Genomic DNA, 21,849 nt, shown 5'->3' with positions numbered 1-21,849 from the left:
GTACTATTTTAAATGATTCTACAAAATACTTATTATTAAAGAAATTTAAAAAAAAATACTTTTTAATAACTGCCTAATAAACAATTGAATGACAATAATTAACATTACTATCAAAAGTATCATGTTATAAAATAAAACATATTAAAACATATTATTATGTTACAATTTTAATAAAGAGATTCTAAGGAATAGTAAAAACATATTTCACCAATATTTCGACTTGTTTTAAAAATATATTAGCAAAAGCTCAATTTTTTCAAATTGCATTTTGGCCCTTTTAGGCTTCCATATATAACAAAGAGCTACCTCCATGCGGGAAAAATTGTGAGTATATTTGCTTGAAGGTTTCCTCATTGACAATTCCGCTCGGACACTCCTGCAAAAACACCCAATCGGAAAACGTGATTAAAAATACTTGAGTTAAATAATCCGATAGAACCGATTGCGATATGACGTGTGTGAAATGCTGCAACTGCTTTTTAACGACGCCATTAAAATCATATTGCTTACTCAAACGATACAGTGCATGAAGACGCTCCAATAAATCGACATTATGCGTACGACCATAAACAGATTATGCATAAATGCAATTTAAACGCTTACAAACTAATGCATAATCGTGTGCGTTATTTGACATTGTAGCCCCTGGCCGCAAAGCTCATTTTCATAAACGGACGGGTTTAAACTTGAATTCGGAGTTTCAAAATGAAACGTATTACTTAAACAGTAGACCCCCGAGATACGGCGCCATCTCCTTGTATTGTTTTCACTTGAACAAAATGATTTTTTTCTGCCCCTCTTTGCAACATATTCTCAACTATAAGCCATCAACAACAAATTAAATAGAATGTATTTTCTTGTGGTGTTTGTATTTATGACAAGTTGCATCTCTAAGATGCCTTTGTGCTATTTGTTGACGTTAAATAAATTGCTGGTCTGATATTGGCTGAACTATTTCCCACAATGCCTTTTCTTCTGTCACTTCAGAATCCCGAGTGCTTCTAAAAGACTTTGCGAGTTGTTGATAAAATAGCGTACGTTTTGTACTGTATTTATTGGTTCTGGGTCACAATACTTGCAGTGATGCTAAAAGGTTAGGCAAAAAGTTGATAACCATGGAAATATAGCCTGCAATTACCAAGAAATGCGAAGAGGGCATTAGAATGGCTACCCTTGTTAAATTGCATGCCATAGCCAATTGACAATAGGGAATATCATTAAAATGTGGAAACTTTTAAAGCAAGATAAAGGGCATGTCAATCTTAGATATGGATTTTTAAAAACAGTTTTAATTGGAATCTGCCATCTTCTACCTTCACTGCATCCACCCACTAACTCCACTGTTCCAGCTTAAGTCACGTTCGGTTACACCAGATGTTCTCATGTTGTGGGACGGGCTTGAGCTCCGTATGGGGGTCGCATCTGTTTGACCGTAGAACTTTATTTTTTTAACTTTTAAAATAATCACGTGCAATTGCACCTCCACTACACTAGGCGGAGTGGTGCTCTCATTGTCAGTTACATTTACATTTAACAAACACGCTGTACATGTAGCAGAGTATAAGCTTTGAGTATGAAGTGTAGATACAAAGTGGAGTAGACCCTTATGTGACCCCATAAAAGAATAACTAACCCGAATGAGGAGACAACCAAAAAATAAATTTAATTTAAATGTAGATTAAAATAATAAACGTAAATTCAAGTGCTTTAATAAACAGTAGCACATTCATAGCCCCAATACTTATCGTAACAGGCTCTGCAAGCATAATAATAACAATAATAATAATATTAATAAAGTAATATAAGCACTGTAAGCCTAAATCCACTGTGAAATCACTATATCCTTAGGGATGTAGATAACACAAGAAAAGGCACCTGATATATCATTATCACACAATTTTTAGGGTACCATAAATAAATGTTAGTGAGAAAATAGGGAACACAGAAAGTCTTTGAGCACTTTGAGACTTTTTGTGATAAAGGGCTATACAAAAAAAATATGACTTGACTTGACAGGCATCTTAGGGGGACGTGAGAGGATTTCTTCTTCCAAGAGGGGGCAGATAAATAATTGAGGAGCACTAGGTTACACCTAAGGTAAATGTCATTTTCCTTTACATGTATATTTATTTATAATGTTACTGAATGATATAAACATACATTACACATATGCAGGACTTACGTTATACATTTTGTCATTTTGTGTTTTTATCTGGGGTACCAGGAGTTTGGAGCCAATTAGCATATGTTATTAATCCCCTGCTATACAGCAATTTCACTTTGCGATCCCCACCTCAGAATGGATTCACCTATCCCGGGGGTCTTCTGTATTTTTAAGACAAATTATTATAAGTGTTATGAAATCAGACAATTTCTTAACGAAATCCTACGTTTTTGAAGCCCCTGTAGAGCACTTGGAGCTCTCGTTTACTGAAGTTGGTCTGAGCCTCCAGCTGATCCAGGCCTTCCGGTCGATGGCACACCATGGTCATCTCAAGGTCGTCATCGGCCTTATCTGGGGACACCCAAAAAAGTAAAAAACATTTGTTTTTCGTTAAACTCGACATTAAAACTTGGTCGGTTGCTCCGCCTCCTCCTCTCATTGGCTTATTACACCCTTCACAGCCAAGTGAGGAGAGGGAGGAAAAACCATCGCCGTCGGTGACCGCTTTTCCTCAAGGTCATCCATCTAGCTCAAAACGACAACAATTTCTGTCCAATCGCTTTGTTCAGCAGATTCCATCGTTGAGGACAAAGTTCATTTCGCGCTCTCCATTCCAGAGACAAAATCAGCCGAGCGGAAGATCCATTAATAAGCCTGTCCCACGTCTTCACATTACATTTTCTTCTTGGGTCACCACGATATGCTGATTTGAAATTTTTCAATGGAAGGTCAATTTCGAGTTTGTAAGTTGTTGCCGTTAAAATGGACTTACAAAAAATGAAAGGACTTTGAGTTACAGGGATTATTTGGAGTTTATTCAAGTGACAGTGTGTAATAATTGGCTTTTCCTTGAAGAGAAAAAAGTGGGCAAAAATAGGAAACAATGCGTGGCGCTGGCAATAATTTTCACACAGGCTGCATAATTTATTCTTTCAAAATTCACACTTTTAAAGTAACAGTGGGAAATAATTTGCTACTTGAGTTTGTTGAAGCATAGAAGGTGCGGCGCTTTTTCAAGGTTTTCTCCGTTTCCTCATGTTGAGGTTTTTGAGTTTTTCCTTGCCCTCATGTAGGTTTTAGATCAGGGGATGGTGTACAGCCCTTTAAAACTTCTTGTGATTAAGTGCTTCACAAATAAACTTGACTTGACTACGGAAGCCCGAAGGATACCACTCAGGAAAATTAGGAAGCCTATCATCCATAAGATTAATTTTAGCGGGCGACATGACATGAAAACTGCTGTAAATCCCCGCCAGAGTGAACAAAAGACTGAGCGAGCTGGATACACCCGGAGCAGCTGAAAAGAGCCAATATCAAAAGTTGGTCAGAGCTGGTCTAAGTGGCCAACTTTAGCAGCTCGCTGGAGAAGCAACTAAAATGCATGACCCAGCTGTGGAAGGTGATTGACATTGAATGACACGAGGAGTAACATCAACAAAGGCAACTAGAAGGAGGCCTGATCCTGCAGCTGTGTGGCTAATATGAGTGGCTAGACAAGGAAACCGTTAAAAAACAACTATACCTGAATCAGGAACTGTGCAACTCTCACTTGCATAACTGACAGTGGAAGGCAAATGAAACTGCCGCAGCCCCCAGATGATAGTTTGAGGCCCCCGATGTAATATGAAAGTTAAAGGGACAGTATGTTTTGTTTTACTACTGCATGTCGCTATATTCGGTCATGCCACCGAAAACGAATGCCAAAAGCACAATGGAAGAAGACAGAAGAGGAGACACAAAGTGACCAATACGCACCTTTCACCTTTGAAAATAATTGAAAAAGAAAAGAAACAAAGGAGAGAAAAGGGGACGAAAAGGATGAGAAAAATGAAATAAATAAAATAGAAAAAAATGAAAAGAAAACATTTTTAAAATTTTAAAAATGAAAAGAAAAACGAGAGGAATTGCAATTTTCTTTTTAATTCATTTTTTACATTTCTGTTTCTTTTTTCCTTTTTTTTCTTTCTTTTACCCCACTTTCCTCCTTAGTCCAGCTTTCCTTTTTTGTATCTTTTTCTTATATCTTCTCTTTTGTTTTTCCTTTTTAAAAAAAAAAAGGTTTCCCTTCTTTTTGTCTTTCTTTGAGAAAGGCTAGGTAAAAATTAGAAGATATAAAGATGCATTTTGCTCACTTTAAGTCTCCGTGGTTTTTAGTCTTCCTTGGATATTAATTTTTTGCTTGCAATACACATTACAGCAAGTGAACTAATATCAAATACTGTCCCTTTAATAATAGAGGCTAGTGGCTGCAGCCTAGTGGCAAACATGAGTGGCTTGAAAAGAAAACTATGGGAAAAAAAGTCAAAGACGCCTGAAACACAAATTTCTGTGATATTTGCTTGCATGACCAGATTTGGCAATTGAGTGACAATAGCTGATAATGACAAGCCATTGTCTGCAGCAAAGGGGTTAACATACATGGCTAGGAAAGGAAACAGTGGAAAAAAAGATGCCTGAATGACAGGACTGGGCGAGCGTCACATTTTGGGCTCAGCTGTGTGCGGCAAGTGGCTTACAAGTGCTAAAACAACACGGGGACAAGCTAACTCTTATGTTTTAAGAACGAGAGCAAGAAAAACAACACAACCTCTCCCCTATAACCAAACTCCTGCCCAACTTTCTAAAACTAACTCAGTAAACATCACCAGGTATTTGAACTTGAACTCACCTTCCACAGAGATGACTCCTAACAGGTGCAACATTTTAACCAACCCGCAGCAGAGAAGAACGATGGCAACCACTTGCAAACTGTTTTCCCGATGTGCTTGTTTCTCCATTACTTTTTCTCTGCACTTCATAAACATATACTGATTTTCATATTTTAAAAAGTCTATTCTCCTCTTCTTTCTTGAATGTACTGTACAGCGCTCCCCAGGGCATGTCCCCTTCCTGTGTCCCCAACCTCGGTTCTTTCCTGATGAGTCCCACTTGGTGTCCCCTCCCTTCCCTCACGATTTATGTCCTGTACTGTTTGGGAACAAGGCAATAACTCGAGGGTCCACTCTAGACAAACTGTAATTAAGAAGAAAAAAACCTTAGTTTGATAAATGGTCCACATTAAAATATCCTTGAAAAAAATTAAGGTTGAATTAACCACAAATTGACCCATTAAGGAAGTTCTGACCACTCAGAATATTTGGTAGTCTGCTATGATCAACAAATTCCGGTAGGGGGCGTCAGAATAAAGGGATAAATGCTCAACTTGTTTCTACTTCATTGCAATATTGTTTTTTGCTGACGTCAAATTCAAGGACATCAAGACTTGGGAACACAATTTACATTTTTTTGTGGCCAGAATATGGATATTTTTGGAAAAATATCCCCTTAAATGCTTTTTTTGCATATATATTATAGTTCCAATTATGTTTTGGAAATTTTAAAAGACCTTTATTTTAGATTTAGTTACAATGTTGTAGTAGAGCCTAAAAATGCAAATTAATCATCGGTAAAATATCAATATTTTTGCTCCAAAATGTTTTTATTTTTCAGGAAAATAGTTTTTTAAACTATTGTTTCTCACAAACTAATTAGTACTATTTCACATGAATCTACAATATACTTATTATTAAAGAAATTTAAAAAAAATACTTTTTAATAACTGCCCAACAAACAATTGAATGAATATTTTGATAATGAATATAAAATATATTTTTATTTCTGCGAAATAAATGATCGTGATTATATTTTTGAATTCTGTTCAATATCCAGGAATGCTTTTAATCATTTTAGTGAAATTTCCAACAATAACAATTATATTTCATGTAACTGTCAATAGATTGCATTGTAATACTATTCATACTAATAAATATTGCTTTTTGTTTACCAACTATCCAATCAGATTCAAATTTCTTCATTCATTTAACAGGGAAAATACACAATAAATTCTGCAAAGGAAAAAACACGGATCTAGCTACAAACAGAGGAAAATGAAGATACCAGTAAAAGTTGAGATAGCCGATTGTCTAATTTATATCTAATTTTACATCTCAGTTTATTTTAGACAGCATATTATTGATGCTAACGAAACACATGAGCAGATCTAGTTTATAAACAGGAGTTTCTCGATTGGACATTTCACATAGACATCAGTAGGAAGTACAGCAAGCATTCTGTGATATAATTATTGGATTTGTGATGTTGGAAACAGTCAACAGGGGGAGCTATAGCATCAAAAGCTTTCATTAGCTAGACTTCATTTCTAGTGGCTGCAATGACTTAACTTTAATGTTGCACCAAGGGTAGCATTTAATTCCATTTGATAGGCATTCAAAGCACGCTCACTCACACAAATACCTTTTAATAATGCTTCCCTGTGAATAGAGAACAAAATACATCAATTTGGGGGTGCTGATGTGCTTTCAGGGAGGTGATAAATTGAGGGATTGTATAGTGCACCGGGGGATTGAGTTGCATGGGGAAACAGAATATATTCTCCGAATGGGAACTATTTAAAGTCCCAGTGTGTATTGCATAGGGACGTCTAATGGTATCAAAATATTTCATTCATGGAAATACAATTATTGGGTCAAATAATAAGCAAAAACACATGCACACATGTATAAATTTTTCATTCCATTACCAAATTTGAAGAAGCTGAGATGATTGCCTGCCATCTTACAACTTTGGAAGCCCGAATGAGCATTTTGCCAAGGTAGCTTTTCTCGCAGCTAACACCCATGATTCAGGCATTTTCCACTTTTTCCACTGTTTCCTTCTCTAGCCACTCATGTTAGCCACTGCAGGCGGGGGCTCGCTGCAAGCTATTGTTTTCTAAGGTGCTCCTGCTTCGTCCTTCAGTGTCACTCGCCTTCCACAGCTGCTTATGCAAGCAAAATCGTAGACACCCGTAAATAAGGCATCTTTGACTTTCTCATTGATTCCTTCTCTAGCCATTCATGTTAACCCCTTGGCTGCAGGAAATGCCTTGTTGCCAGCTGCTACTGTTATCATTAGCTGCTCCTGCTTCGTCCTTCAGTATCACTCGCCTTGCACAGCTGCAAATGCACGTGAACATCACTGACTCCAGTAATTCAGGCATTTTCCACTTGTCTTTTTCTACTGTTTCTTTCTCAAGCCACTTGCGTTAGCCACTTCCGCAGTTCATAATGCAAGAGAACATTGCTGAGTCCTGTGATTAGGGAAAGGTTGAGTAAATCATTTAAAAGTGGGGTGCAGGATTTGGAAAAAAAAACTGCAATCATGACTTGAAGCCAGGCGGCTGGGTAACGCATGATTTGCGTGCATTTCTTTGTAGCGCTTGAATACTCTTTTTTTTCATCTTTTTGGGGTTTATTTCGCCCAAAACAGGCCTGATGAAAGTAAGATATTAGCAGATAGGCGCATTGAAAAAATAAAGTATAAGGGCTCTTTGAACTTAGTTGGACGTTGTAAACACATACTAAATAAATAAACTAACTTTTAAAGGAAACCTTAAATGACGCACACCACCTTTAAATGTTTGTTATTCTGTTTTTCTGAAACTAAAACTGCTAATAATTTCTTTGACTCATCATTTCCCCTTTTAAATCACAGAAACAATCATTTATTCCGTTTTTTAATTTTTTATCGAACACCTGCAAAACATTCGATGAGGCTTGTTTTAAGTGTCCTTTTCATAAACTTAAAGCGCATCTTCAACTTTTTTTCAACTGTTTCCGTCTCTAGCCACTAATGTTAGCTACTTAGCTGCAGGCTATGACTTGCCGCTATCTGCTAGTATTAGCTGCTCCGTTTGAATAATACTTGCTTTGCCTTTAGTGGCACTGATATTGGCAGGTTTGGCGGTGCGAGTAGAGCTTGGCGCTTCTGTTATTTCAGCACTGATATGCTGGCTAACTAAAAAAAAGTTCAAGAGTGACTTGCACGAACAAATAATCCTATCAAAAAATCCAAAAGTGAATACCACAAGGCTCGTTTCTAAAAATAGTCTCCCTTTTAGTTGGGATGTAATATTTCACCTAAGAATGTCTCCCCATCTTGATCCCCTGAACATCAGTCATGTCCGTCTATTAGAAGGTCATGCAAAATCGTGCTGAGCACAGATGTGCACCGCTATCTAAGAGGGGCCTCGTTTTGATTGCCCCTCATTAACTACACGTGACAGTGACCTTCATCATTTATGGCTCTTGACTAAGTGACATCAGAGACACGGGCGAAGCGCTACCTTGACTTCCCGTTGACCTCTTTTTGTGACAACCAGTCTTGATCAGAATCTTGCTGATATTTTCTGCGAGAAAGTGACAGGGACGGTTTTCTCTGCTAACATCCAATCACCATCTTTAATCCTTCCGACAGGTGCTAGATTGAATGATTTCAGAATTTCAGTCACAATGCAAGCTCAACCATCTTATATTGTCTCCAAACCGACTGACTTTGACCTGAGTTTGTTTTGGAACTCGTTGTGAAGGGCGGATCAAGAAATTAGCTGTCCCCAGACGGTAAGATAGTACAGTAGCAAAAGTATGATAAAATTGCAAATTATACCTTACACTAGGGGTGCTCATTTTATTGATCGTGCTCTCTTGCAGAGCTGTCAAATATGAAAAATGCTATTTCAGAATGGAGAGAATTTTCATATACAGCAAAAGTAGCATTTAATACTGCCAATTTACTTCAAACTTGCTTCTTCGACAATGTTATCACATACAAATGATTTCCAATCAAAAAAGTAGCGACCATTGAAAACTCAATTGTACAAATTTGATATGAATATAACTGTTTAATATTTGTAGCAATCAACAAAAACAGTGATTGATATGATGAACAACTGGTTTCATAAAGCACTTCTCTGAGATTATAATTCACGCGTGCGTTACCTCCCGTCTCGATTACTGTAATGCACTACTCTCCGGTCTCCCGAAGTCCAAAATCAAGAGCCTTCAGCTGGTAAAAAATGCTGCAGCGAGGCTTTTAACTAAGACAAGAAAGTTTTATCACATTACCCCGATTTTAGCTAACCTGCATTGGCTCCCTGTTAGCTTAAGATGTGATTTCAAGGTTGTGCTGGTAGTATACAAAATCATGCAAGGACTTGCTCCCTCATATCTTTCAGATTTAATTTACCCTTATGTTCCGGTCCGGAGCCCTCACTCTGAAAATGCTGGTCTACTAGTGATCCCAAGAGCCAAGAAGAGATCCGCAGGTTCGAAAGCGTTTTCCATCCGGGCCCCGGTGCTGTGGAATCCTCTCCCCCTGAGATTCGATCTGCAACCTCAGTGGAAATGTTTAAATCTAAGCTTAAAACACACTTCTATTCTATAGCATATGAATAACCTATATTTTATGTTGACAATATCTGTGTATTATTTGCCCTCATGTAGGTTTTAGAACAGGGGATGGTGTCATAATAGTCTGTGGTTTGCAATAATCTGTGGTCTGTGCAGCCCTTTGAGACTCTTTGTGAATAAGGGCTATAACAAAAAAACATGACTTGACTTGAGATATTAATTCCTCTAAATGGCACTCCCTGTCGAAAGATGCACTGGAATTGTATTGAACTAGCCTTTGTGTAAACCAAGAGCACCATCTACAGGAAAAAAATGAACATAGCTTTATTCGTTTTGAATTTTTGTAGTATTCGTAGAAAAATGCGTACACTTAACTATGGACTCGCGTACTAAACTACGGAAGATTTGTAGTATTTGGTAGCTCTGCCACCAGTAGATCACAATTACAATAATGAGAACTCCTACAAGTCGATTGTGGAGGTAGTACCTGTCGATCATTTTTATCCTGTCACTTGATTGATACAGTCAGCCAGTTAAATGACACAATGTCGGCCTATCATTAATATTTTGAGATGAAATATTGGTGTTTTTGCCATAATCAGCAATATTAAATAATAAAAGACTTGCAATTGTTCAGTTATTTTGTAATGAATCTAAATGTATAACAATTTTGTTTTGTTTCATTGAATTACAGAAAATAAAGAACTTAATCACAATTTTCACATTTTTTGAGGCCCTCTTGCATGAATGCATTCCTACATTGGAAAACCGACACAAAGGCTTGAAGCCAACGGGAGGGCAATGACGTGATGACTTAATAAGCACTCACAGCAGCTAACGGCAACGTGGGTGATGAAGAAAAGAAGCTAATGAAAGAAAAGATGAGGGCCCAATACAAGAAGTCATAAAAGTGTGAATGCGATGATTGTGGAGTTGTCAGAACGAGGAAATGTGGAACTGAACCGAAAGTGTGACATAAAAAAGACTAGGCAGACTGCCACAGGGAGAAACATGACAAAAAAATTGGCGGATAAAAATCACCAAGGAGACGCCAAGTGTCGCTAGGCTGCTGGGGAAGATGGCAGCAGGTAGAAGAAAATTGGTTTGTCAGACAAGCAGGAACAACAAGTCAGAGATAGGATGACGATGACACATGTTTCAGAGCTCAAAGGTTCTCCATAAAAAGATCCATCACGTATTCACAATATTACGGCCGTGTTGTGTTTGTTGTGGCGCCAGATAACAAGTTATCTCCAGACAGCAGACAACAACAACCAGGAAAACAAGCGTGCAGAAAATGAGAAATGCAGCGGTGTGATTTAAATCCATTTAAGATGTGAAAAACAGATAAATCGACTTCCTATCAATAAATAGAAGTCAACAAACAAAACAAATAAAAAAACGTCAATTTTTTTTCTCTGTAAACATACGTCAGAGCAAACATTATTAACTCATTCTCTGCTAATGATGGTTATGGATGACAAAGATGCAATCTCAGTTCAGTGCCGTTGACGGCTTTAGACGTTAATCCACCATTTTCCATGTCCAGCACAGCCCCGGGATACAGCAATGTTTTTTTTCAGCCCCTCGTTATGGCATTTTCCCCACTAAATGACATCAACAACAAACGCTCATGCGTGCCCAAAAACATACAAAATTCAAAATTTGTACTATGACAAGTTAAGATACCTGTCTGTTAGTGGTCGAAGTCATAGATAATGCTGTCCTGCTATTGGTTTGCCTCACAGCATCATGAAAATGTTGATACACTATTGGTTGAACTACCTCCCACAATGATCCCTTTCTCTTTTTTCAGTTGAGAATCAGTTGAATTTCTTTAGCTATCAGGGATCCCAAGGCTTGTAGCAATGCTAAAGGGAGACGCAAAAACACAAACCAAGGAACAAAGTTATGTCAAGTCATGGTTATTTGTACAGTCCTTAGTCACAAGAGGTCTCAAAGAGCTGTACTGACTACAGACTGTTAATAATATGCCATCACCTACATGAGGGCAAGGAAAAACTCAAAGGAATACCATTCCACAATCGGGACAGTTTTTATAAACAAGGATGTGATTCAAGTAACAAAGTGTTAACAACGCTTACAAGTGGAAGATTTGAAATCAGTTTAAATTTTTAATCTTCCCTGTCCTCAACCATTTGCATGCACCCACTAACTCCTCCGTACCAAGTCATCCATCCATCCATCCATTATCTGTAGCGCTTATCCCTCAGTAGGGTCGCGGGGCAAATTAAGTCATGTCACACCAAAAACAACCTTGATTTTTCCTGTACTTTTCATTTAAAATGTTAATCGTATACACATACACTACCATTTAAAAGTTTGGGGTCACCCAAACATAAAAAGTCTTTTTTTTTATTAATCAAGTGAGTTGCAAAATAAATAGAAAGTATACTTGAGATAATGAGAAGGTTAGAAATAATCATTTAAAAAAATCCTCCAAACTTTACTTTTGTCAAAGAATGGACATTTTTAAGCTCCCTGATTTTTTATTTTATTTTTTACAATAAATAAATAAAAATGTCAAAGTAACCAACATGACTTAATTTAACTTACATTCAAATTTCTGGCGAAAAGTGTGGGCATTCCTGTTTCACAGCCATATTGACAAACAAATGTTATGGTAACAGCTAATCACTTCCACTTTAGGGGGCTTTTTCTGCTCTTTCTCTGTCACAGACACACACACATCTGGTTGCATACTAATCGTATAACAAGAGCAAATATATCAGTCTCCAACTGAAAGTCCCTCTCTGCAACCAGTGAACTTCACTTTTTACACTATCTCTTAATTGCAAACATGCTTTTAAATCACCGACACAGGCATGCTATAGCTTAAATGTTTCTGCTTTAGTGGCTCCGCCCCAAGTCGCTAATTCAATCAGAAGGCACAGGGTAGGAAGCGGGGAGAGAATTTGAAGGAAGAGGGTTTGTAGGATCAAGAGAATGAGTCTGAGGAGACTCCATCTGTGACTTATTAATATCAGCCCCCAAAAAAGCCGATAGTTAGTCAAATTTCCAAATATCGGTGCCGATAATAGGCTTGCCCAATAGTTGTCCGACCTCTGGTATTTACCATGAATTATTTTTGTTTGAATGTTTTTATTCGAGGTTTGGGGAAAAAAATAGTCAATAACCATTGATTTCCTTCCCCCCTCCTTAACAACGGGAGTACTACTTATGTAACTTAGATTGATTTAAGTAACCACTGAAAATGACATAAATTTGTGTAAAAACACCCCCCAAAAATTGGGTTGTGTTGTTATTAAAAAAAAAAAAAACAACCACAGAACGTGGTCATTTTGTCTTAAAAACTAAACTCAAAAGATTGGATTGTTTCACACAAAACAACCCAGCAAGTTGGATTATGTTAATACAATTACTGAATGGTTCCACTTTTGACCCCATTTCGGGGGGTAGGGGTTCATTGTACTATAGGTTTTTTTTTCCATTCCTGGGCAATTATACTCTTGAATCACGTATAAATGTCCCAAAAGTGTCTTCCCAGGGGCGTGGAATCCATTCTAGCCGCAACGCAAGCGCCGAATCCATTTATCCTGTGTGTCTGCCTCTCGTGAGTAATGGCCCGATCCATTTGTCCATAATTCATTTGCATTTCTCTCACAGGTACGTTTGTTAGCACATTGAAAGGTGAGTCAGACTTCCACAGTATGTTCGCACGTTCCCGCCAGCTCGTTATTCCGAATAGCGTTTCGCTAATGCCTCCAACACGAGTAGGAGTGAGAACATTCCGAAAGATGGGAGCAGCCATATGCACTCGCTCGGAAAATGTCCTGTTTGTGTTAATTCGCACTTCGGGAAATAGAAAAACAAAATGGTAAAAGCCTGCCTTGACTCGTAATGGCAAAGAAAAAGAATGCGGTCAATGGACAATATTTTTTTCTTTCTTTCTTCCACACACACACACAACAAAAATAAATTAAGCGTTAGATTATGCACATTTTAAGATGTTTTTTTTTCTTGTTTCTTGGAAAAATGATTTTTAAAGCTTTTTATAGCTTTCTTCTAATCTAGAAGATGTAAGATAGTTTTGCTCATTTTAAGAAATGTCTTCAGATAGTATTTAAAATAAGTAAAACCCTCTTCGCTAGAAGGAGGGAGAGATCATATTGCTTTCCACCATGTTTACAAAATAATGAAAATAAAATTTAGAAAAAATAGATGAGGGGAAAAATGACTAGAAAATCATTCGTTGAAATTAAAAAAATATTTTTTATAATTGTGCTTTTTTTTAGGGTATATTTTCCACCTTTGTAAAAAGAGGAAATTGCAGAAATTGGCTAAGTAATATCCCTTTTTGAAAATTATCTTATTTTACACAAAAATAGTAAAAATATCCAAAAATATTAAACATTACACTTACAATAAGCTAATTTTGCCTTCTTTAATGACGGATGGTTCAGTATCTTATAATACTTGGAATTACACCTGAAATAAGAAAAATAATATCAATGAGGTAATATATTATTTTCTCCAACTAAAAACGATTAATTAATCAAAAACAAAATCAAATACCACAAAAAATCTTATTGGCAGACTTTTGAAAATTCTATAGATAATTCTATCACTATGAGATAATTTATCTTATTTCTCAAATAAAATAAGACATATCATCCTAGCTGATGGATTTTTTTTTATATAATTCTAAGGAATATTTTATTAAAACCTAAGGAAAAAAATACATAAATCAAGAAAAAAATTATCAATGGGCACCTGCTAGCCCACGGACCGGTTCTGAAAATAGTTCACTAGTGACGGGTCATTGCGATTTTCTATTGAAATGATTTTTTTTGTTGTTGACTGAGTCTATTTTGCCCTACTTCCAACACTTATTCTGGTAATAACATAGAAATACTGTGAAAGATTATTTTAGAAATGCTTATGAAACTTGGAGTGCTTAGTGCTAGTTGGTAATAAAAAGTCAGAAGTCAAAAAAGAAGTCAAAAAAGGTTGGAGACCCCTGATCTACACACTTTTAGAATAGAATAGAATAGAATAGAATTTACTTTTATTGTCATTCTTTGTAACAATGCACACAGAACGAAATGTCGATACACCTGACCCGTAGCGAGCCGATGCAGCCGCAGCCTAACAGGACGCAGCCATTTTAGTCATTAGGTGACCAAACCCCCCAATTCCAACCCTTAATGCCGAGCGCCAAGCAGGGAGGCAATGAGTACCAATGTTGTAAGTCTTAGGTATGACTCGGCCGAGGCTTGAACCAGCGACCTCCCAGTCTCAGAGCGTGCACCCTACTATCTAGGCTACTAGAGAACTTGGTTATTTAAGTATAGTAGTGTTTTTTTAGCTTACCATAAATAATTTCTTTAAATAAGAGAAAAAAATCTTAAACTGGTATACTAGGATTTTTCCATTCAAATTTAAGACTATTTAAGACATTTTCAAGACCACATTTAACAAAATGTAAGACCAATCCTGCACCTATACTGGAATACAGACGTAGGAGGCAGGCGCCGAGTCGTCACAGACCCTAACGCCAGACGCCACCCGGGCGCGACGGCGGGGACTTTAAAGCCCAGCGCTAAAGGAGCAGGGATGGTATTGCGTACTTGAGGTGTGGTTTGCCAGGGCGGCCGGACCGTGTTGGCACCGAGGGGGCGCTGGCTGTTTTGGAGGATAACGAACCCATGTGGAGGAAGCAGGAACTGGAAACAGGGATGCTCAAAAACAAGGATGGTCATTATCAACAAAAATCAGGACCAAAGTACCAAACAAACATCTGGGCACAAATCAACCAAAATGTTCAAACAAGAATTCAGAAACAAAAACCAAACCTGACAAAGTCCAAACTAGAAACATTAAAACTGGAAATGGAATAACACAAAGAAACTGGAAACAAACAAACTAACCTGACATGAATGTGGAAGTGAAAATGCAATGAAAACTAGAATAAACATGGCAGACGAAATGAAAAATCACAATGTCTCAATAACCGTGTGGAGACCAACATATCCTTTTTAAAGGGTGCAGGATAACTGGGCACAGGAGTGTGTGGGGATTAGACACGCCTGTGCAAAGTTCAAACCTCGGTTGGGGCCCTCTGGTCGTAGTAGGTGTATCAGATACAACACTGGCCCCCTAACGGGCCAGGCCTGGGACTGAGGCGGCTGTGAGCAAGAAAGGACGGTACCTAGTAGTAGTAGTTGTGAATTTCCCTGCGGGGATGAATAAAGTATCTATCTATCTATCTATCTAGTACAGGGTCCCGGCCCACCCCAAGGAATACAGCAGAATGCAAAGCACACTGGGAGAGGGGGGTGGACGGTGGGTGGACGCAGTGACCACGCAGTAGAACCGAACGCCGCCAGTGGCGACCTGGCCGGACTGACAGGTCAGGGTTTGAGAGGCGCAGTGCCGCGACGGGTTCGGGACATCAGCCGAGCTACCCCCTGATGGAGGTCCGCACCCAACTATCGCAGTTATCCCTGTCGCAGAGAGTTTGGGCATCAGTTGGACAAGCCGTCCTACTCATTCCCTGGTATAGCTAGAACAGGTTAAACCTACACTTTCCCATCCTAAATTTACTCTGACCACGACAGCTGGTTAAGAAAACATGGAAATGTGTATTTTCTGACCGACACATTGCATTTTTTAGTCAGAAACTAATAAAATCGGAGAACATTTTCACACACACATTTCATACTTGTGTTAGTTTACTCATTATGGAGTCATTAGCTCTATCACACAGATAAGACAGAAAGAAATTAAGACAGAGTTAAATTTAAGACTTGTAGACAAATTTAAGACTTTTTCAATGCCTCAATTTGCAGTTATAAAATTTAGGACTTTTTCAACTTTTTAAGACCTTGGGGGAACCCTGTCAAAATGAGACACATTTTATACCGGAGGTTAATATTTTATGTGTTGCAGTGCATGAATGGGCAACAGGTTCCCTTCACAACAGTTCTTCCTCGCATCCAGGGACACCCCCCATCAAGAGCCCCAGACTCCCCCAAAACTGACATCTTTTGTTGCCATGGTGACCGTGCTTCCAAGGTAACTGCAAGACGGAAAAGTGGTGTGTGATCGGGGTGACAAATACCTCGGACGCGGCGCTAGTTTACCGGCGGCGGTCGGATCGAGTGAAACGGACAGTCTCTGAAGATGAAAACACTAGCGCGGGAAACTCCCCGGGAAGGACACACACGCAGTTGTAAAAACTTTACAGCAGGATCAGACTGAGGTGTTTATCATTAGGAGAACCTGTTGTGTACCCTGGCAGTGCACAAATCATCAAACTTTTTCGGTCTTAAATGATTCTTGCCTTTGTGTAAGTGCATGTGAGGGAATGCCTCAGTGTGTGTGTGCAAGAGTGCACCTCTATAAACATGCCATGTCTGTATATATTCCTACAAGTTTGAAGAATAATGTTTGTGTTTGGTCCCTTACCCCTAGATGGCCTCCTGGTTTTGGTCTGCATGGTCAGCGTGCCCACCACGGCACCCATGTTTGCCACGTCGTCCTGGAAACAAGCACGTCCGCCCTTCGTGCCAAAGTCTGGATGTGTTTAGTCACGTGCACGCACAAAAACACACGTACGCCTCCTTCACCCTCTCATCCTACCTCCCCCTTTTCTCTCTCCTCCTCTGTTATCCCTTGACTCTTGGCACAAACCCGATTTCCAACGTCTTACTCGCTCCTCCTATTTTTTTTCCTCTCTCTCCTTACTCCCCCCCACCCTTATTTGGGGGTCTCTCCCCTCCTCTCTTCTCTCAATAAGCCACGGCATTAGTGATTCAGCATGAAACCATCAGCATTTGTATTCAGTGAAGAATTTAATTGCAGTGTGTTCGATTCTTAGAACAAAAACACAGCGAGACTCACCATAAAAAGTTGAGTTTAACACTGTGACGGTTATGTAGATGAGACTTAACACCCCATTGTGTATAATGTAGCAACACCTAGTGGTGTGAAAATACTTAATATATGTATATTTAACACCATTATCTCAAAAAAGTAGTAAAAACAGATTTATTATCTCATAAATCTTATTTTAGAATTAGATTTTTTAAATTATATTAAGCAACTTAAAGTGGTTTACATGTTTGGTTGTCATCTTACTACTACAGAAGCAGACGGACTGTTTTCCCAAGCTAGCTTGACCCGGTGGTGCTTTAAGCACTCAATGGCCACTTACTGCAAACAGGTAAGCTCTGCAGGTATGCTCACAGAGTCCTCAATTTCATGAACCCCCACTGCACACACACAGTCTCCTTCTCTAGCCACTCATCATAGCCGTGTTGGCTACAAGCTATGGCTTGCCGCTATTGTCATTGTTAGCTGCAACGTGTGAAAAAAGCTTGTTTCGTTCTTCAGTGTCACTCTCCTTCCGCAGGTTGTCCATTATTCGATCATTTAGGCATCTGGTGTTTGTCATATTAGATGTGTTTCCTACTGTTTCCTTCTCTAGCAACTCACATTAGCCACTATAGATTATTGTTAGCTGCTCGATGTAAACAAAGCTTGCTTTGTCCTTCAGTCATATGATTCTAGATAAATGCCTGTTTGTTTTTGCAAATTTTTACTGGCCTTTTTAGTAGATTTTCAGACAGCTGCCGCTGACACATGCTCGGATCAAATTTAGCTATTTGTTCTTTTCAGTTGCTCTGGGTATATCCAGCTAGCTTGTTCTTTTGCTGTCACTCGCAGGGATGAAAAGCAGCGTTCGTGTCCTGTTGCAGGTGAAATGTATCATAGCACACTTGAGAAAATATAGAAGTAGGCTTCGAGGTTTTGCCATGTGGTATACTTCAGGTTTCTGTCGTGTTTACTCTTCCAATGCACACGCTTGAGCTCCATTTTGAACTACAATGACCTCTAGAGGTGAGCTATTACACACTGTCACTTTAAAAGTCCAAATGAATTATGCAGTGTGTGTCAGTGACAAGAATAATGGCCAGCGCCATGAATCACTTCCTGTTTTTTTCTACACTCATCTGTCAACGTGTCCCTTCACTCCCGTGGTAAAAACCAAACGGACGGAGGGTTAGTGAGATTAGCCCTTAACCAAGAAAAGAAGGGCCAGGAGGAAAGTATATAAAAGGGGAGCTTAAGAGTCGAGGAAACGCGACCGGGAGAGATTAAAAGAGGCGAGGGATTGAGAATGGGGGAAATATTTAATGAAGTAGTAATACAGGATGGAGACAAGTGTCAGATAAAAAGTGTAAAGTGTGTGGCGGGAGAGTGCTCCTGTCTGCATGGATGAAAGTGCGACTCATTTACAACAGAATCGATACAAACAAGGTGCCACAGTCAAGAAGAGAAATCGAGTGGAAGAAGGGTGATTAAATGATCAGAAACTTGCCAAAAACCGAAGAGAGGACAATGTATCCTCCCAGAGTTGAAGTGTGGCCTCAAACCTGTCAGTTTTTAACTTGATTAAGACCAAAAAATGGATGCAAAAAAATGGTTTGAGCATGTTCAATGTGGATTAAAGTTACTCGAAATATGATAGATTTTGTTTTTAAAATGTACGATAATGTTCAATTTTATCAACGTATCATTTTTTTTTTTACCTAAAGGAGTTAGAAACAGATTTTAAAACTTGTACTTGCGGAGATTGTCCTTTCCTCAGAAGATTTTCTTGCTTTTATTGTCTGCTTGATTTTTTTACCGTAAATTCCGGACTATAAGCTTTTTTTCCCCAAACTTTCAACCCTGCGGCTTATTCAGTGATGCGGCCAATTTATGTAATTTTTTTAACGGCCGCCAGCGGCGCTCGAGTACAAAAGGTAAGATTTAGACTGCAACCTCTTAGCTTGTGCAGGCACATGACACAACTCCCAAGCTAAACGCAATCGAGCAGTCCGATATACAAGGAAACAGAGCTACCGCACGTCAACTTTAATTTGCGAACGTGACATTAACGTGTTTTTGATAAAAGGGAGAGCGTGGGATGACGTCTATATGACAAAGTCTCTTTCCCATACTGAAGGAAGACGACTTTGATGACGTCAGTTATAATGAGGAAGATGAGGACGGTTTATCGTGCTTACTACAAGCACGGTATGTTTTTTAACAGAGCTGTTTACTGTGTTGCGAGCGTGTTCTTAGTAGCATTTTGCTACCCTTCACAGGCACAGTTTAGGATGAAAGTTATATTATTATTAAAGCTTTGAAAACTCTCTCAGTGTACCGTCTTTCTTTGTAAATATGTGTAACCATGTATAATATGTATTTGCAACTGTATATTTTTGTAATGCATTTATTTTAGAAACTTATTCTGATATGTTTTGAAAGAGCAAATGAGAAAGAAGGGGCGGGGCAAACGCCGGCTGACGGAAGGTGGAGTAAAGGTGAGACGTGTTTGTGGACGCGGCCAACAATAGTGGATATATATTTTTCCCACCCTTACCTTTGGAAATATACACTTTTTTCCTTGGATAACTTTCAACGGGCACTTGGACTCTGCAGGTCTGCATTAAATTTTAAGTACCGGTAACATTTTCTGTTCATTTTGCCGGCTGTGTTTGTTGGACTGTATCGGGCCGGCTGTGATTTTTGGACTGTGGACTTTAATGAAGGACATTGGAGCTTGCTCTGTCCACTCCACGCATCGGCCCGGTATTGCAGTACCTCCGGGAACGGTGCATTCGCAATGATCGCAGCAAGGCTTTAGGGCTAGGACCTTAGCTTGGCCTTTTGGCTGAGAGTAAGTGTCCCGGCTCCTAGGCTTTGTAGCGTATTATGAACTGACCGATAACGGATAATGGATAATGAATAACGAAGATAGAACAATAACCCTTAAAAACCCCAAAACCCCATGGGTTAATTTCGTGTTTGTATTGCGTATTTTCAATGTGGGCGCATGCGGCTAATATAAAGGTGCGGCTTGTGTGTGTACAAAATCGGTTTTCCTCCCGAAATGTGGTGGGTGCGGCTTATAATCAAGTGCACTCGATAATCCAGAATTTACAGTACTTATTTTATTATTTATTAGTACCTATCGTCAATTGGTCACGGCCATATTCCTTAGCAGGGGTAACGATGCGTGTACCAGCTTAATATTTCTTTTTAATCACAAGCTCTTTTTCTTGGTTATCTTCTTCTTGCGTCTCCCTTTATCATCACTGCATGAGACTTGGGACCCTTAACTACAAAAAAACTAAGTTTGTTACACGAAATTCTAAAACACAGAGGAGTGAAGCATTTAGGAAGAGACATCAGCCGATACCATATCGGTATATTCATGATGCAATGGAAATATCAATAACAGACCAGCATGCAGTATAACAAACTTAAAAACACTTCGGTCAAAAATGGGACCAGCCCATTTTCTGTGTTGTTTCACACAGAACGACTCAATTGTTTGGGTTGTATTTAACAAAATAATCCATAATCCGTTTTGAAGAATGTTATTTTAAATAAAAGTACCCTTCATGGACACTGCTCTTAAACAATACAAATACATAAAACATTACGCTATTTTGGTTGTTTCTGCACACAGGACATGGGTCTAACTGTTTTTAGAGTGCATGAAATTGATCAAAATCACACAAGAATCCTAGAGAGGGGGATTGAATTTTGTACGTTTTTGAGGATGCAGAATAATTGGTTGTTGATGTCGTAAAGTTGGGAAAATGCCATAATATAGGACCATCCTAATGTGAAAATATTGTAAGAAAGGAATGCAATTGACCAGGGTTCTACAGTACAGCTTTTTTTCTGTGCCTTCCTATAATATCTGCCGCTGTAAAGAAAACAGCCCATAAAGGTCCAAACATAAATAAATAAAAGCAAAAGAAACATACAGTTCAGGGTTTTATTTTCTGGGAGCTGAGCTCTCTAAAGATTTGCTGAGCTTTACAGAATCTTCCAATGTTAAAAACGACTTGCTGGCATTTTCCGCATCCAGCAGCCTGCAGACATGACCCAGTTTACAACAGGTAGCAAATTGGAATCATCTGGAGCAAATCGACCGCAGGACGAAAACATGTTGACGCATCCCTCAACACTGACAATTTAATAGACTTCCAATGGCTTGGCTAGCAAAAATGTCAACGCTGAGAGCTTTGGAGAAATTCGCGAGAAAAGAATGTGTATTTTTTTTTTGTCAAGCCATTTCACTTTAAGAATAAAATCTCAAAACTGCTGAATGTTGTAAGGTGCTTTCTTTCTCTACATTTATTTTAGGAAGAATTACCATGAAAACTGGACTATAAGGCGCACATGATTACAAGTCGCACCCATTACTTTGGTAATAGAAAAAACATTTTGTACGTACATAAGCCTTAGCAGACTGTAAACCGCATTATGGGAGAGTGATAAGATCATATTTAAATGTGAAGGACCTAAAAAAGTTTTTTAGATCATCTCTATTCTGTTCCAGCAGTACCTGGTCTGGATTTAGCAGTATTTTTGTATATTATATTTGTATTTAATTATATCAACAGTTTG

General features: G+C 38.6%; 1 protein-coding gene across 6 annotated transcripts in view; it reads right to left on the bottom strand.

Moving 5' to 3' along the window:
• kcnip1a (Kv channel interacting protein 1 a) overlaps nucleotides 1-21,849 on the bottom strand; it is a 70,369-nt gene that overhangs the window by 6,951 nt on the left and 41,569 nt on the right. For 3 of the 6 annotated variants that reach the window (XM_088343659.1, XM_088343662.1, XM_088343661.1), the window contains 2 exons: nucleotides 2,391-2,515; nucleotides 307-376 (listed from right to left, as the gene is read on the bottom strand). In XM_088343659.1, coding sequence (XP_088199785.1) covers nucleotides 307-376; nucleotides 2,391-2,515 — 195 coding nt within the window. Of the gene's footprint in view, nucleotides 1-306; nucleotides 377-2,390; nucleotides 2,516-9,226; nucleotides 9,375-16,842; nucleotides 17,101-21,849 lie in introns of those variants that run through there. The other 3 variants (XM_088343657.1, XM_088343663.1, XM_088343660.1) reach the window with 3 other exon arrangements.

This window comes from Urocampus carinirostris, chromosome 9 (assembly GCF_059441175.1).
Source record: "Urocampus carinirostris isolate Australia breed hairy pipefish chromosome 9, RoL_Ucar_1.0, whole genome shotgun sequence".
Classification (NCBI taxonomy): Eukaryota; Metazoa; Chordata; class Actinopteri; order Syngnathiformes; family Syngnathidae; genus Urocampus; species Urocampus carinirostris.
Note: the sequence above shows the minus strand (reverse complement) of the source record. Positions and strands in the feature narration are given on the sequence as shown.